This window comes from Nomascus leucogenys, chromosome 10 (assembly GCF_006542625.1).
Source record: "Nomascus leucogenys isolate Asia chromosome 10, Asia_NLE_v1, whole genome shotgun sequence".
In the NCBI taxonomy this organism is placed as follows: domain Eukaryota; kingdom Metazoa; phylum Chordata; class Mammalia; order Primates; family Hylobatidae; genus Nomascus; species Nomascus leucogenys.
Genome location: NC_044390.1, coordinates 51,664,738 through 51,681,123, shown reverse-complemented (window position 1 = coordinate 51,681,123; position 16,386 = coordinate 51,664,738). Strand labels below are relative to the sequence as shown.

The 16,386-nt window shown below is 50.6% G+C and overlaps 1 protein-coding gene across 10 annotated transcripts in view; it reads left to right on the top strand.

Moving 5' to 3' along the window:
• GATAD2A (GATA zinc finger domain containing 2A) overlaps positions 1-16,386 on the top strand; it is a 127,564-nt gene that overhangs the window by 79,376 nt on the left and 31,802 nt on the right. For 6 of the 10 annotated variants that reach the window (XM_030820332.1, XM_030820329.1, XM_030820334.1 and 3 more), the window contains exon 2: positions 2,757-3,031. In XM_030820332.1, coding sequence (XP_030676192.1) covers positions 2,763-3,031 — 269 coding nt within the window. In that variant the 5' untranslated portion in view covers positions 2,757-2,762. The remainder of the gene's footprint in view (positions 1-2,756; positions 3,032-16,386) is intronic. The other 4 variants (XM_030820335.1, XM_012509560.2, XM_030820336.1 and 1 more) reach the window with 1 other exon arrangement.

The window sequence follows — 16,386 nt, the reverse complement described above, 5'->3', positions numbered from 1 at the left end:
CCTGAGTACACGCCAGCCAGCCCTCTGCTGAGGACTCTGACCCGCTACCACAACGGGGCGCCCAACAAGAGAGGTCTCTGGGGCTTCCAGCAGGGAGCAGCCCTGCTGGGCACCTGACGCCCTGCTCTGTCCTGCATCTCTCAGAACCTCTGGGTAGCCTCTGGTCCTATACCAGTGACAACGAAGTGAGGCCACACAGGCACGCCCCCCGATCTGGCTGTCAGTTCCACCTTGTCCATGTGGGCCGGAGCAGCCTCGAGAACTCATTCAGGGTCTTGGGTTCAAATGGGCTTCATGGAACTGAGCCCAGGGCTTACAGGATGGGAGGCTGTGCTGGGAGGGGCCCTGTCTGGCTGGAACAGGGGCAGAGTGGGGAGCAAGGGGATTTCTTTGAGTCACAGGGAAGGATGCTATGTCCTGGAGGTGGAGGTGCATTCTCCCTGTCCACCTGGGGACTTCATCCCCAACAGTAGTTATCAGGCCAGACTGGGAAGCTTCACCCATAGAGTGGGAGCCTTACTTGTCCGAGGTCCTGGCCTCCCCTCATCTATCACCTAAACAGGCTCCTCCCTGGCCTGGGCCTGGGAGTGCACATACCTGCTGTCTTAAGGCAGTGCTTGAAGGAGAAATGTCCCACCCCTCCCACAGTGAGGGAAGTGAAAGGAGAGGAGGGGACCCACACTCTGAGGGCAGTGACTTATCTGTGGTCTCATGGGAGGCGAGACAGACAACCTGTTAGTGAGCAGTTCAGATGGGGTTTATGGGCAAGGCACATCGGAGGAAGGACGGACAGAGACCATAGAACTTCAGGGCTGAGAGGGACACCGTAGCATTCCTCACCTCCCGCAGAGAAGTGAGGCCATGACCTCCACATTCGACCTCTACCTGGGCTCCATTCCATGGAGGAGCTGAGGGGCAGCTGAGCAGGAGTGGGGGCGGGGTGGACAGGCTGGCCAGGGGCAGCGGAGGCTGCATAGTTGGTGTGGGATAGGTGGTAGGTGCAGGCTGGGATGCCAGAGGGGCTGGGGACAGGTGGAGGCGAGTCTGAAAGCCTGTGCCCTTGAGATTTGGGGTCTCCCTGCCTCAGCCTGGTCATGTTAGGGGTCAACCATGGCACCTGGGTGGTGGTGAGACAGGGTAGGGAGCACAGAGCTGCTCTGGGCCTGTGCGAAGCACACCAGGGATTTCCTGGCCTTGAGAAGACCCCAGTGTTTCAAGCCGGTGCCCAGGTGCCCTGGCTGGACCACACTGGCACAACACGCTTGTAGACGGCCTGCTTTCCCTCTGGCTCCAGGAGCATGAAGCAGCTGTCTCTTTCTTTCCTTTCAGTTTGAGTGCGTGAGGGGGCACATTTGGGCAGGGCCTTGCGCTATTGCTCATTTGTGAAATTGGCTCCTTTAAGGAAGCTGCAGATGAGTCAGCTCTGGAGTGTGTCCCATGGATGGTGACAGGACCCCTGTGTTGCCTTGGGCTGCCCCCAGCCTCCAGACTGGGTCTGCCTGGCTCTACCTGGGACAGGCTTCCCCAGGGTGTTTGCCAGTGAGGAAACTAAGGCTCTGGCAAGATGAGTGCCCTGCCTGTGAGGGCACAGATAGGACCAGAGGGCTTTAGCATAGAGCATGCCACAGGTGTGAATCGGGGTTCTCTGTGGGGGCCCAAGTGGGCACCAACTGTCCCATGGAAAACTGTGACACGTCGGGAATTCCACTAGAGCTCAGCTGCTAAATTGCTCTTTTGTCCCCTGGTAAACACTGGGATGCTTTTTTAAGAACCTGACTCTCTCTGTCTCAATTCCTGTGCCTTGTCCTGTTGGGACGTCGAGGCTGGGATTAGAGCAGTCCTTTTAAGAGTGCCAGTGTCCCAGACCCTGCTGTGGAATGCCAGCCGCCTCCCTGCAGACAGACATCGCTGTGCTGTCGTCCTGTCTCCGTGAGGGTTAACAACACTTCAGCCTGTTGTCTGGAACCGGTTCAGACTGGTTTTCTGGAAAGTGCTTTGTCTCTCCGACTGAATCCTGGGAAGGGTCATGTGGAGCCCAGTGATGTCATGAGATCAAAAACTGACTCAGCTGTTTTTTTCTTCTTTTTCTTTCTTCTTTAAATCAAGATATGTGTGTGCTGCAGGTACAGGGCGGTGGCACGTTGATGGGCCAGGCCTCACTCTACTCAAAGTGTACCTCGCTGGCAACCAAAGGGTTAAATGTGATCCCCAGTCCCCACTCCCCAGAGGTGAGCAGGGAGTGAGGAGACTTCCCTTCCCTGAAGGGGAGAAGCTGGAGTCACCACAGTGTAGGGCTAGTCCCAGGCCCTGACCCTGCTCCTAGAACAGTGCAGTCACCGCCCTCCTGGATTCCAGACATTGCAGGTGCTGAAAATCCCAAAGGCAGGTAGTTCAGATCTAGAACAACTTTTCTTCTGTTTGCTGTTGAGCCTTTCCTTGCTGATAAGCAGCTGCCTTCCACTGCTCCTGTTCAGCACCCTGCTGCCTCTGGCCCCTAACAGGGCAGGGTGTAGCTTGGCTCCACCAATGTTCAGCCACACGGTGGAGGCTGGGGACACACCCCTCCTGCCTAGCCTTCCTCAAGGCAGTGATGAAATGTCCTGGGGATGCTTTTCTGGGCCCTGCATTTGTTGTACATTCTTTTGCCATCCTTCCCATAGGGAGGAAAACACTGAAAGCAACACTGAAAAGTTTCCAAGAAGGTGGCACCTTCATTGCACCCAGTTAAAATGTTGTGTCTTCTCCTCCCTCCCAAGTTCAGAATGACCGAAGAAGCATGCCGAACACGGAGTCAGAAACGAGCACTTGAACGGGACCCAACAGAGGACGATGTGGAGAGCAAGAAAATAAAAATGGAGAGAGGATTGTTGGCTTCAGATTTAAACACTGACGGAGACATGAGGGTGACACCTGAGCCGGGAGCAGGTCCAGCCCAAGGATTGCTGAGGGCAACAGAGGCCACGGCCATGGCCATGGGCAGAGGCGAAGGGCTGGTGGGCGATGGGCCCGTGGACATGCGCACCTCACACAGGTGAGTGGGAGGAGCCAGTGGGAGGGGCTGGAACCTGGAGACAAGCCTAGTGTGCCCAGGTTGGGGCTGGCCACACTCCAGGCCTGTTGGTAACAGCTTGGCGGGGTTATGGAGAGGGCTGTAGGCTCAGCTCGGGCATCACCCATCACTGGCAGCTGTGCTGTTGTGGCCATTATAGGGCCCCAGGTCCCAACTGCAAGTGGCACAGAGTGTGGGTCTCACAGGAGAAGGAGTGGCACATTCCATCAGCTCCCCTGCCATCAGTAGGCCTTTGCCACCCACGTACCTGCTGTCTGTCCGACTCGGTGCTTTTGGTTAGTAGGGACACTTGAGTTTTTCATTTGGTTTGCTTCCCTGCTTTTCAGATCTAGAAGTCAGAGGGCCAGGGATGCTACACCTACCTTGGTCACTTGGCTAGGGATAGAGTTGGGAGCCCAGCCCAGGGCACCCTCCTCGGAGCAGGTACGGGATGCTCACTCGACTCCATGTTCACTTGGTTCTGGGCTTCGGTTTGCTCTGTTGGTTTGTCCTTAGTCAACACTGATTACTTCAAGAGTGACTTTCCTCATATTCACCTTTTGTGAGTCTCTTAAGGTAAAAGCTTGAAATAAAAATAAGACCCAATCTACCACCCATTTCTTGACTTCAAAACCTTCCTTTCTCTCCGTAAAGAGAAATTCAGACCCAGCACCTGCTCTTGCATCACCCCTCCCCTTGGAGCTCTCCAGAATGTTCATGCCAGACACCCACTGAGGGCTGTGGTGTGGCCACAGCTTCGCGGCTGGCCCTGTGACAGACTCTTCTGTGGCCCATTGCTCTCTCTTCTCACCACCCACTGGAGTCTTCTCCCTGTGGAGGGCCTGTCTCTCCACTCCTGTTCGTAAGGGACAGCTGGTGGCTCCTCACCTTCCTGTGTCAACTAACCCCATAGGGTGACCCCAGCCTGCAGTCTTATGTCAAATTCGTTTTTGGAACCCAAACTGTTGGGATCCTGAGGACTTCAGAGATCATCTGGTGTTCACAGCGTTTAAAATGGGAAAACCCAAGCCTGCTCCTGTTGACAAAGCCTCCTAGTCTGAGGAAACATACTTTGTAGTCCTGCTGTCCAAAGAGCTTTTCTGTCTGACTCTGCTGTCTTTAGTCCCCATTCTAAAACCAAGGTCCTCTTCTAAAGTTCCAGAAATAAAACTATAGGTCCAAGTCTCCTTTCGCTTTCTCTGTGTGTTCAGCCGGAGTCCAGTCCATGACAGCTCAGCAGGGGTGAGCAGTGAGGGCTGATGTGGAGTCGGGGCAGGAAGAGGAGGAGTCCATGTTCATGGGAATCTGCAGTCCATGTGCATGGGGCCCCTCATGCATTCCTGGGCTCCTGGCATGCATTTTCTCCTGTAATCACCATGTTCCCCTGCAGGGTAGGTCAGTGGATTGTGAGGGAGAGGTTAAGTGTTAAAGAAACTCAGAGGCCGGGCGCGGTGGCTCATGCTTGTAATCCCAGCACTTTGGGAGGCCGAGGCGGGCGGATCACGAGGTCAGAAGATCGAGACCACGGTGAAACCCCGTCTCTACTAAAAATACAAAAAAAATTAGCTGGGCATGGTGGCGGGCGCCTGTAGTCCCAGCTACTCAGAGAGGCTGAGGCAGGAGAATGGCGTGAACCCGGGAGGCGGAGCTTGCAGTGAGCCGAGATCGCATCGTGCCACTGCACTCCAGCCTGGGCGACAGAGCGAGACTCCGTCTCAAAAAAAAAAAAAAAAAAAAGAAACTCAGAGTTCAGCTGGGCGCGGTGACTCACACCTGTAATCCCAGCACTTTAGGGGGCCGAGGCGGGTGGATCACAAGGTCAGGAGATCGAGACCATCCTGGCTACACGGTGAAACCCCATCTCTATTAAAAATACAAAAAAATTAGCTGGGCGTGATGGCGGGCGCCTGTAGTCCCAGCTATTTGGGAGGCTGAGGCAGGAGAATGGTGTGAACCCGGGAGGCGGAGCTTGCAGTGAGCTGAGATTGCGCCACCGTACTTCAGCCTGGGGACAGAGTGAGACTTCATCTCAAAAAACAAAAAAATGTTACTAGCACCTCTGAAGCCCCCTCGTGCTTGCTTGCTGTCACTGTCCTCCAAGAGTAATCACGTTCTTGACAATATGGATTAGTTTTTCCTGCTTTGGTACTTTAAATAAGTGGGATTATATACTATGTACCTTTTATCTTCCTGCTTTCACTCAACATTGTGAGATTTACCCATATTGTTGAGCATACCAGTAGTTAATCCATTTTCATTGCTGTGTAGTATTCTGTTTGTAGAGTTTCTATTTGGGTGTTTTTCAAAACTACCTTTTTTTCTTTAATGCTAACTTATTACCGTCTCGTGACCGAATCTGGGCATATAGAAAGCTAGAGGCAGTTTCTGATGGCTTCTAGGAGAGAGAATTTCCATTTTCTTTAGTGGCTGGTGAATTGGAATCATCAAGAAATATATATGTGTGCATGTGTTTGTGTAGTGTACATATTACTATGTTGGATGATTTGGAGCATGCAGCGGCAGATACAGTGGTAGAATCAGCTTTATGCCTCCCTCCTTTACTCCCCTCCTTGTCTCTCTTTAACTCAGCAGTTTTTCTGTCTTAGTCTCTCAACTTGTGTGGGTGTTTTATATTCCACATAAATTGAGGGTGGAGGGCAACTTCTGGTTGTGTTGAATGAGGAGATTGGCAGAATTGACAAAAGCAAAATGAAACAATCTCAGCATTCTGGAAAAATTGAGCAGGGGCATACAACAATCTGAGAAGTATTTATGCCTATAACTGCTGAATTTCGGGTGAGAACAGTGAGACTCTATGGCATTTGTCCTGGAGCTGTTCCCATGCCCTCTCCCATCTGTTTGGTAAAGAGGTTCTGTCCAGCCACTGTCAGCTGTGAGGACCAACAGCTTTGCTGTGTGGGTGAAAAGGAGGAGGACTGTTCATTTTACAGTGGTAACAACCCTGCCTGTGGCCTTGGAGATGAGAGTAACAGTCTTGGAGATGGGCAAGTGGGGAGGGACAGCGGCTCTGTTTTAGCCCAACGTTGGGGCAAGATAGAAAAACTATTTGAAGAAATAATGGGCAAAAGCATACTTGAGGAGAAACTCATCCAGGAAGCCCAACAAACCCTAAATAGCATAAGTACAAAGAGATCTTGACCTGGATACATCATAGTCAAACTGTAGAAAGCCAAAGCAAAAAAGAAAATCTTGAAAGTAACAAAAGAAAAACAATGTGGCACATCTGGGGAGCATTAATAAGATGAACAGCTGACTTCTGACTTGCGACAATGGAAACAAAAAGGAGTTGAATGATGTTAAAAGTATCTGAAGAAGAAAACTGCCAACCCAGAATTCTATAGCCAGTAGAAACAGTCCTTCAAAAATGAAAGCAAAAAAGACATTGTCAGATAAACAAAACTGAAGGAATCCGTTGCTGGTAGACCTGGCAGTTCTTCAGCCTGAAAATAAATGACACATTGGCAGCTTGAGTCTATGAGAAGAAATAAGGAACACTGGAAATGGTAAATGCATGGGTTAACTGGAAAGACTTAACTAATTCTGCAGTCTGGAAGCCAACCAAAGGCTTCGAATGATTTGTTGGGTTTATGATATCCATAGATAAAATATATGTGATATTAGTACAAAAGATGGGGAGTGAAATGGAGCAATACTGGAGCAAAATTTCTGTATCTTACTGGAATCAAGTTAGCATCAGTCTTATATAGATTGTGATTAAGATGCTTGCTGTAATGCCTAGAGCAGCTATGAACAAAATATCTTTAAAATATAGTTTTTTAAAAAATCAGGGCTGGGCGCAGTGGCTCACTCCTGTAATCCCAGCACTTTGGGAGGCTGAGGCAGGTGGATCACAAGGTCAGGAGATCAAGACCATCCTGGTTAACACGGTGAAACCCCATCTCTACTATAAATACAAAAAATTAGCCTGGCATGGTGGTGGGCGCCTGTAGTCCCAGCTACTTGGGAGGCTGAGGCAGGAAAATAGCGTGAACCCGGGTGGCGGAGCTCGCAGTGAGCCAAGATCGCGCCACTGCACTCCAGCCTGGGCGACAGAATGAGACTCCATCTCAAAAAAAAAAAAATCAGATCATCAGAAGAATTAAAGTTGTACACTAAAAAATATTTAACACGAAAGAAGCAGTTTCTTTATTCACTGAGAAATAAAGGAACAAAAAAGAGGATATGTATAAAACAAAATGGCAAATGTCAATCCAGCCATGTCAATAATGCAGTAACTATGAACGATCTAAATATCCCAATCAAAAGGCAAGGACTATCAGATACTGTAAAGAAGCAAGATTCAGGCCGGGCGCAGTGGCTCACACCTATAATGCCAGCATTTTGGGAGGCCAAGGTGGGCGGATCACAAGGTCAGGAGTTTGATAGCAGCCTGGCCAATATGGTGAAACCCTGGCTTTACTAAAAATACAAAAATTAGCCGGGCGTGGTGGCGCACACCTGTAGTCCCAACTACTTGGGAGGCTGAGGCAGGAGAATTACTTGAACCTGTGAAGCAGAGGTTGCAGTAAGCTGAGATAATGCCACTGCACTCCAGCCTGGGCGACAGAGCAAGACTCCGTCTCAAAAAAAAAAAAAAAAAGCAAGATTCAGCTTAATTATATGTTGTTTATAAGTGACGCCCTTTAGATTCAAGGAATAATACAAAAGTATGGAAAAAGAGATACCATAAGTAACTATTTGAGAGCTGGAGTAACTGTATTAATAAGACATAAAAGACACTTTAAGACAAAAAATATTACTAGAGCCAAACTGCGACTTTTTTTTTTAATTATTATTTTTTTGAGACAGAGTCTCACTCTGTCACCCAGGCTGGAGTGCAGTGGCACGATCTCAGCTTACTGCAACCTCCACCTCGTGGGTTGCAGCGATTCTCCTGCCTCAGCCTCTTGTGTAGCTGAAACTACAGGTGCCCACCACCACGCCCGGCTAATTTTTTGTATTTTTAGTAGAGACAGGGTTTCACCATGTTGGCCAGGCTGATCTCGAACTCCTGACCTCGTGATCTGCCCGCCTCAGCCTCCCAAATTGCTGGGATTACAGGCGTGAGCCACCATGCCCAGCTGCGACATTTCATGATATTTCAGGAAGATGTACATAACAGTCAGAGCCCCAAAATACCTGAAAACATAAACTTGATAGGATTGATGGAAATTAATCAGTTATAGTTAGAGATTTCAATATCCCACTCTCAATAATTAGTAGAACATCTAGACAAAATTGGCAAGGTATGGAGGACTTGAAGAACATTATTAACTCACTTAGCCTGACTGACGTCTATAGAATACCTGGTGAATGCAGAATACATCCTCTCAATTGTAGGTGAACGTTCTCCGTTGATCATACATTGGACCCTAAAACAAGGCTCCAGTATAACTGTAAAAAACAAACAAAAAAAAGAAGTAACAAGTGTTGAGGAGGAAGTGTAGAAGCTGGAATTCCTCATAGATTGCTGGTAGGAATGTAAAATAGCCCAGATCGTTTCTTTTTTTTTTTTTTTTTTTTTTTTTTGAGACGGAGTCTCGCTGTCGCCCAGGCTGGAGTGCAGTGGCGCCACCTCGGCTCACTGCAAGCTCCGCCTCCCGGGTTCACGCCATTCTCCTGCCTCAGCCTCTCCGAGTAGCTGGGACTACAGGTGCCCGCCACCACGCCCGGCTAATTTTTGTATTTTTTAGTAGAGACGGGGTTTCACCGTGGTCTCGATCTCCTGACCTCGTGATCCGCCCGCCTCGGCCTCCCAAAGTGCTGGGATTACAAGCGTGAGCCACCGCGCCCGGCCAGATCGTTTCTTACAGAGTTAGATGTAAACTTACCATATGACTTAGCAATTTATCCAAGAGAAATGAAAATGTGTCCACACAGACAGGTACACCTGTAGCAGCATGATTCATACTGGTCGAAAAGTAGAAGCAGGGCCAAGCGCAGTGGCTCATGCCTGTAATCCCAGCACATTGGGAGGCCGAGGCAGGTGGATCACTTGAGGTCAAGAGTTTGAGACCAGCCTGGCCAACATGGTGAAACCCCGTCTCTACTAAAAATACAGAAATTAGCCAGGTGTGGTGGCATGCACCTGTAGTCCCAGCTACGTGGGAGGCTGAGGAAGGAGAATTGTTTGAACTTGGGAGGCAGAGGTTGCAGTGAGCCGAGATCGCGCCGCTGTACTCTAGCCTGGCAACAGAACAAGACTGTCTCAAAAAAAAAAAAAAAAAGTGGAAGCAACCCAGTGTCCCATGGATAAAACAAACCTGCGACTCTATATACCAGATTACTGTTCAGCTTTATAAAGAATAAACTATTCATGTGTGCCATAACATGGCTGAATCTCAGACTTACCACGCTAAGGAGGAAACAGCAGATCCAGGGACTACTTGTTGTATAGTTTCACTTACAGGGCATGTCCTCCCAAAAAGCAAATTTATTTGAGAGATGGAAAGTGACCAGTGGTTGACTAGGACAGGGCTGGGGGTGGGTGGGAGCAGTGATTAACAACACATGGGCACATTTTGGGAAGATGGAAATATTTTAAAATTGTATCGTGGTGATGATTGCACAAATTTACTGAAATCATTGAATTGTACTCTTACGGTGGCTGAATTTTGCGGTATGTAAAGTATACCTCAATATGGATGTTAAAAATAAATAATTAAATGAAGGTTAAAATAGTTTGGTTTCTGTTCTGGCATCCATAAATGTGCACACAGAAAAACAAAACCCGCAGAGGTAGAAGTTGTGAGTCTGTTGGTTTTATGAGGCCAATCCAAAGGTGGTGGGCATGTGCTGCCCCCATGCCGAGTCTGGACTGTCAGATGAGGCTGGAGCTGGCAGGCAGAGGAAGCTGCTTTTGGTTCTCTGTTTTTTGGAGTTGGTCTTGCGCTGTTGGCCAGACGAGTGCAGTGATGCAGTCGTTGCTCACTGCAGCCTTGAACACCTCGGCTCAAGCCACCCAAGTAACTAGGACCATAGATGCATGCTACCACGCCCAGATGGGGGTTTTTTTTGTTGTTCTTTTTAAAAATTTTTTGCGGCCGGGCGCGGTGGCTCACGCTTGTAATCCCAGCACTTTGGGAGGCCGAGGCGGGCGGATCACGAGGTCAGGAGATCGAGACCACGGTGAAACCCCGTCTCTACTAAAAATACAAAAAAATTAGCCGGGCGTGGTGGCAGGCGCCTGTAATCCCAGCTACTCGGAGAGGCTGAGGCAGGAGAATGGCGTGAACCCAGGAGGCGGAGCTTGCAGTGAGCCAGATTGCGCCACTGCACTCCAGCCTGGGCGACAGAGCAAGACTCCGTCTCAAAAAAAAAAAAAAATTTTTTTTGCAGAGATGAGGTTTATTATGTTCCCCAGACTGGTCCTGAACTCCTGATCTCAAGTGAGCCTCCTGCCTCAGCCTCCCAAAGTGCTGGGATTATAGATGAGCCATGGCACCGGGCTGGTTCTTTCTGTTTTGTTTCTGTGATAAGTAGCAGATCCAGTCCTGCACTTTCCTGTAGAGGAGAGTCTCTTTCTGTCAAATGGTTGATCTTCAGAAATAACTGGCAACACCCAGATGGAAATAGCTTGATTTGTTTTCTTTTCTGTTTTTTTTTTTTTTTTTTTTGCGATGGAGTTTCATTCTTGTTGCTCAGACTGGAGTGCGGTGGCATGGTCTCAGCTCACTGCAACCTCTGCCTCTCAGGTTCAAGCGTTTCTCCTGCCTCAGCCTCCCAAGTAGCTGGGATTACAGGCACAGGCACCTGCCACCACGCCCGGCTAATTTTTGTATTTTTAGCAGAGACAGGGTTTCACCATGTAGGCCTGGCTGGTCTTGAACTCCTGACCTCAGGTGATCTACCCGCCTCAGCCTCCCAAAGTGCTGGGATTACAGGTGTGAGCCACTGTACCCAGCCTTGATTTGTTTTTTTTTTTTGGATGGAAGAGCATGTTGCTCGGTAAAAATACGGCTTTTCTCCAGGGGTCCTGCAACTGAAAGGTAAGGACTGAGGGTCCCTCAGTCACCTTGGGCCTGCATGGGGTGAGGGAATGAGAACTCTGTGAATGGCCACACCTCACTGAGGATGTGTTTGTGTGTGCCTTTTCTGAGGTGTCAACTCTTTCTGGATTGTCAGTGGTCCAGGGCCAGACCTGCTGTATGTCAGGTACTATGCTGATCTCTGGTGGAGAGGTCATCAAGACAGGATCTGATTATGCACTGTTTTTTTGGAAGACTGTGTTGTGAAGGAAAGTGCAGAGGTCTTGGAAAGAAGGACTTGCCATTGCCGGTGTGGCTCACCATCTCCATTTCCTTATTTCACCTGGGAGGAGACTGGGCTGTGGCTTCCGTGGTCCATGGATTGGGCAGACTTCAACACAGCCTAGGTGGATATCTGGCAAGTTGTCCACCTGTTAGTGGTGTGTGGCATTCAGGCAGCTCTTGTGTCTTGCTCTTCTCTCCCCACCTCCCCTTGTACCATGAGTGGCTTGTCTGCTGTGGGAGGGGGCAGCACTTGGACCAAAGGCCTGCCCCATGGTCTGGACAGGGCCCTGGGCCACTTTGGGGCTCAAAGTAGCATCTGTGCTGTTAGATCTGATCTTGGCTTTAGTTTTTTTTGGCCTTCAGCTCCCTGGTCAAGCAGTTGTGGCCAGTGACAGACTGTAAAATGCACTGGAAATGTAGTCTGTTTACTGGGCCTGCAAAGCCAGTCACAGTTGGTGACACTGGTGTCCTTGATGACAATTAGAATCATTGCCATTGTCTTTCTTTTTAGACTTTGGCAGTCACCAAGGGGGCGGTGGGGTGACATATCTGTGTCACTTCCCTGCCCAGAGAATGCACTGGCTGATCATTTGATATTAAGACAGGTTAGGCCACCCACCATGGTGAGCATGCGTGCCCATCATTAAAAGGCATGTTAGGCCGGGCGCGGTGTCTCTCTTTTTTTTTTTTTTTTTTTTTTTTTTGAGACAGAGTCTCGCTCTGTCACCCAGGCTGGAGTGCAGTGGCGCGATCTCGGCTCACTGCAAGCTCCGCCTCCCAGGTTCACGCCATTCTCCTGCCTCAGCCTCTCCGAATAGCTGGGACTACAGGCGCCCGCCACCACACCCGGCTAATTTTTTGTATTTTTAGTAGAGACGGGGTTTCACCGTGGTCTCGATCTCCTGACCTCGTGATCCGCCCGCCTCGGCCTCCCAAAGTGCTGGGATTACAAGCGTGAGCCACCGCGCCCGGCCTGCGGTGTCTCATACCTGTAATCCCAGCACTTTGGGAGGCCGAGGCGGGCAGATCACGAGGTCAGGAGATCGAGACCATCCTGGCTAACACAGTGAAACCCCATCTCTACTAAAAAAAAAAACAAAAAACAAAAATTAGCCAGGCATAGTGGCGGGCACCTGTAGTCCCAGCTACTTGGGTGGCTGAGGCAGGAGAATGGCGTGAACTCGGGAGGCTTGCAGTGAGCCCAGATCATACCACTGCACTCCAGCCTGGGCGACAGAGCGAGACTCCGTCTCAAAAAACAAAAAAAAAAACAACAAAAAAAGACACATATTAACACCCAAGCCTTCCAAAACCAAAAACAAATCAGAAAGTAATGTGATATTGCTTCTTCCTAGACATCCAGCCACCCAGTTGTCTAGAACGTGGGAGTGTGGACAGCTTTGTTTTGTTCTGTGCCAAAATGGGGCCAGCTGGAAAATAGGTGTGCATCGCATAATTTTTGCAAGATGACTCTCTGAGGATCATGGATAGAGTCCTTGCTGTTTGGACAGATGCTTTTTACAGGGAAGGAAGAGGAGGGTGAGGCTGACACTGGAATTGCCCCCAACCCCCACAACCACGTGAGCATGGGGCTCACCTGGTGTGCCTAAGACGATGAGTTCTGACTCACGCATGCACCTGTGAGTCAAACCCTGATTTAGGTCACAGACTTTATCACTGCCCAGAAACTTTACCATCCCACTCCAGAAGGGCCCTCACGCACTCCCAGCCCTTCCTGTTTTGGTGTTTCCCCTCATGAGACTGGTCTTGCCTCTTTTCCGGTTTTCTGGGGATGCACTCACAGAGTCAGTGCTCTTTGGGGTCTGTCTTCCTTCTGAGTGTTTTGGGATTTGCCCCTGGTGTGTATTGGTGTACCTCTGAGTGGTGTGCACAGGGCACTTCTCACCTGTCAGTAGACATCTGTGCAGCCTCCAGTTTGGGGCTGGTGTGAGCACCCACTGCTGTGCAGGTCCCTACAGATTGTCTCTTTGTGGGCGCGGGTCAGCATTTCTCTTGGTAAACACTCAGGTTGAACTGCAGGGTTACAAATTGTGTGTGTGGTTAGTCATTTTAAAGAAACGACTGGGCTTTTCCCGCAAAACGGTCTGTGCTTTTCACACTTACGGCGTGGCAGTCCAGCACACCATCTTCACTTGTTGTTCTCAGTCTTTATAGTTTTAGCCACTGGGTCCCCAGAGAGGTTGGGGTCCAGACTTGGCCTACATGTGTGGCTGTGTCTTAAGCCCATCACCCTTGCCCCTCTTTGATGGAAGCACGACACCAGGCAGAAGAGCCCACTGCCCCTTGTGCTAGTCAGTCACATAGCGGATGCTTGGACAGTTGCTGGTGCCACAGAACCCCTGTCATCGTTGTGTTGGCTGCCTGCATACGGGTGGAGGGGGTGTCTTCACAGCGATGTGCAGAGCTGAGCTTCCACCCCCTGCTCTCAGGACTATGCCTCCCCGCAGCTGCGCCCAGCCCGCCGGCCGGCTGTCTACAGGAATGCACGTCCTTGAATGAGATGGACGATGGACTAATGTGGCACAGCTGTCGACATGAGGGCTCAGGAAAGGGCTGGGTTCTCACAGCCCAGGGACATGGTTTGTGGCCCTCACACTGGCTGCCTCCTACAGCCCTCTTGGCAGTGATTGAACCCCTAAATCCCCCATCAGGATGCCAGAGCTTTGGAAGTCCCGCAGCAAGAAGCCGTTTTCCCTTTGTGTGACCACTGGCCTGTCCCAGAGTCAGGGTCCAGACAAGGGGCTCCGGAGCAGGGTACTCTGTGGGCGGCTCTCTGGAGCCCCCTCCTCCGCTGCCCCAGCCCCTCCCCAGCACCTGTTGAGGGCTGGCTGCTGCCTTTCACTTGCTAATTCTCTGTCTGCTGCTGGGCAACTTCCAGGAGAGGCTGGGTGGCCCCAGGGAGTGCCTTCACCAGCTCCGACTAGAAATCCACAGCCCCCGGGCATTTCTTAGCTCTTGGGAACTGAGAGGTATGTTCCCTTGGCAATCTGTTTTGTGCTTTCTTCCCTGCCTTAGCCGCTGCCTCTCCAAACCTCAGTGGCCACCGCCTGTCTCCTCCTTGTTCTCTATGTCACCCCTTTCCTGCAGGCTCCTCATCCCGTTTCCCTTTATCTGGGACTCTAATCCCAGAAATCGCTGAAATGTGAGGGGTCCGCCTGTACTTCTAAGAATCGTTAGATTATATAGGGGCACCAGGATAACAGACTGCCCTGTTTCTAACTCCCCAAGTCCTCAGCTCACATGAGGGCCGTAGCATGAGCCAGCCCGGTGCCAGGTAAAAGAGCATCACTCCTGGTCTTCCTGAACTTCAGCTTCTCCAAGGTGTTGCCAGCTCCCTGTTGCCTTTAGACACCCTCCTCTGGTCATGGAGGGGACTCAGGATCCCTGACTTTGAAATGGGGCTTCTCTCTTGGACAGTGCAGGCTCTCTGGGGATGTTATTATCCTGCGGTGGCTCTGACAGAAAACCAGAGGCCACACTCTATATGGACATCGAGGTAATCACCAGTACGTGTTTGGCCTTCTCTGTCTGAACTCCTCTCACACATCTATAAATTGAGCAGATTTGCAGATTAAGCAGACCTCTTCCTTCTTTTTAAATGACTTGCTTTCTGTTTTGCTGCTGCGGCTTCTGCTATCTCCTCCCAGCATGTATTCCTGCTGTTGTCTTATTTGTCACTCACTGACAGGCTCCTCTTCCTGTAACTGATGCCCCAGCTGCTGTAGCGGGTTATTTAAATGTCCCATACACAGGGACAAGACAGGGAGGGTGTCTGACCAGCACTCTGCTGTGCCCACTGAAACTGAGTTTAGCTATGTTGCTTTTCAGTCTGCAGCCAGTTTCCCTGCCATGCTGCAAGCAGTTGCACTGAAACCAACCTGGAGGCTACGGGGCGGCTTCTGAGTGCTCCTTAGGCCGAGAGCCAGTCCTGTGGTCCCCTAACCTGGTAAAGGAGTGGAGCGAAGGGCAGTGGGCGCCAGGCCTTGGGGGTCTCTGTGTGCAGGACAGGTAGAAACAGTGGGAGTGGATACCTGGGAACCTGCAGGAGCATGTGTGATCCCGGGTGGGACAGGCAGGCGTCACACCCAGGGCGGGCAGTGTTCTCCCGGTTAGCAGAATGTGCCCCTGGAAGAAAAGAAAAGCCCACCTGGTTAGAAGAGATCTTTCTGAGGTTTTTCTTCTCTCTCTTAAGATGAGCATATGAATTATAATTTGTGAGCCTGAGGGGGCAGCTGGTGGTAGAAAAAAGAACATGGGGTGTCTGACAGCCTGGATCGGCCATGTACTAAATCTGTTTGTGGCCTGGGACAGTCTGCCCCCACTTTGTGAATGCCTCTTGTCTCCTCTGTGAATTGAGGCTCCACCATAGTGTAAAGTCACAGTGCTGAGAGGAAGGCAGGGTAACGCCTGAAGCCAAGCTGGATCTGCTGCCTTTGGAAACGCTGAGTTCCCTGTGGCTGAGGCTCGGGCAGATGCCACCGTTCTCTCTGGAGGGTGGGAGACAAGGGAGGGGACGTCTGATGGGTGGAAAGATGGGAGACATACCAGATGTTGCTATGTCCCTCCCTTGCTTGGGACCCATGCCATAGGACTGCGGATTTTTAGAGCTTATATCTTTAAAACAGTTGTGATGTAATCAAATTGAAAAGCTTTGGGGGTTCATGGGACTGAGACTTGATGCCATGCAGAATTCCTCAAGGCAGGGCCCTGATAGCTTTCGTACAAAGAGCATTCTAAACAGAGCCATCAGTCCAGGCCTCCAGGAGACTTGGCGTGTCTGCAGGCGGTGTGGGAAGGAAGAGTGGTCTGAGGGCACTCTCTGGGGGACTGTGGCCCAGAAATCATGGTGCACCGGGTACAGGGGTCAGCGTCTGAAGGTACATGGTGGTGGGAGCAAAGACCGGAAAGGTGGGCTGGGATAGATTGTTGGATGCGGGAAGAGTGGAACATAGAGTTGGGACTGGGCCTTGGGTTTGGGACCCCCCTCTGGAGAAGGGAGAGTTGATGCTCTGAGCCTAGGTGGAGCCCAGGATCTCTCAGGCA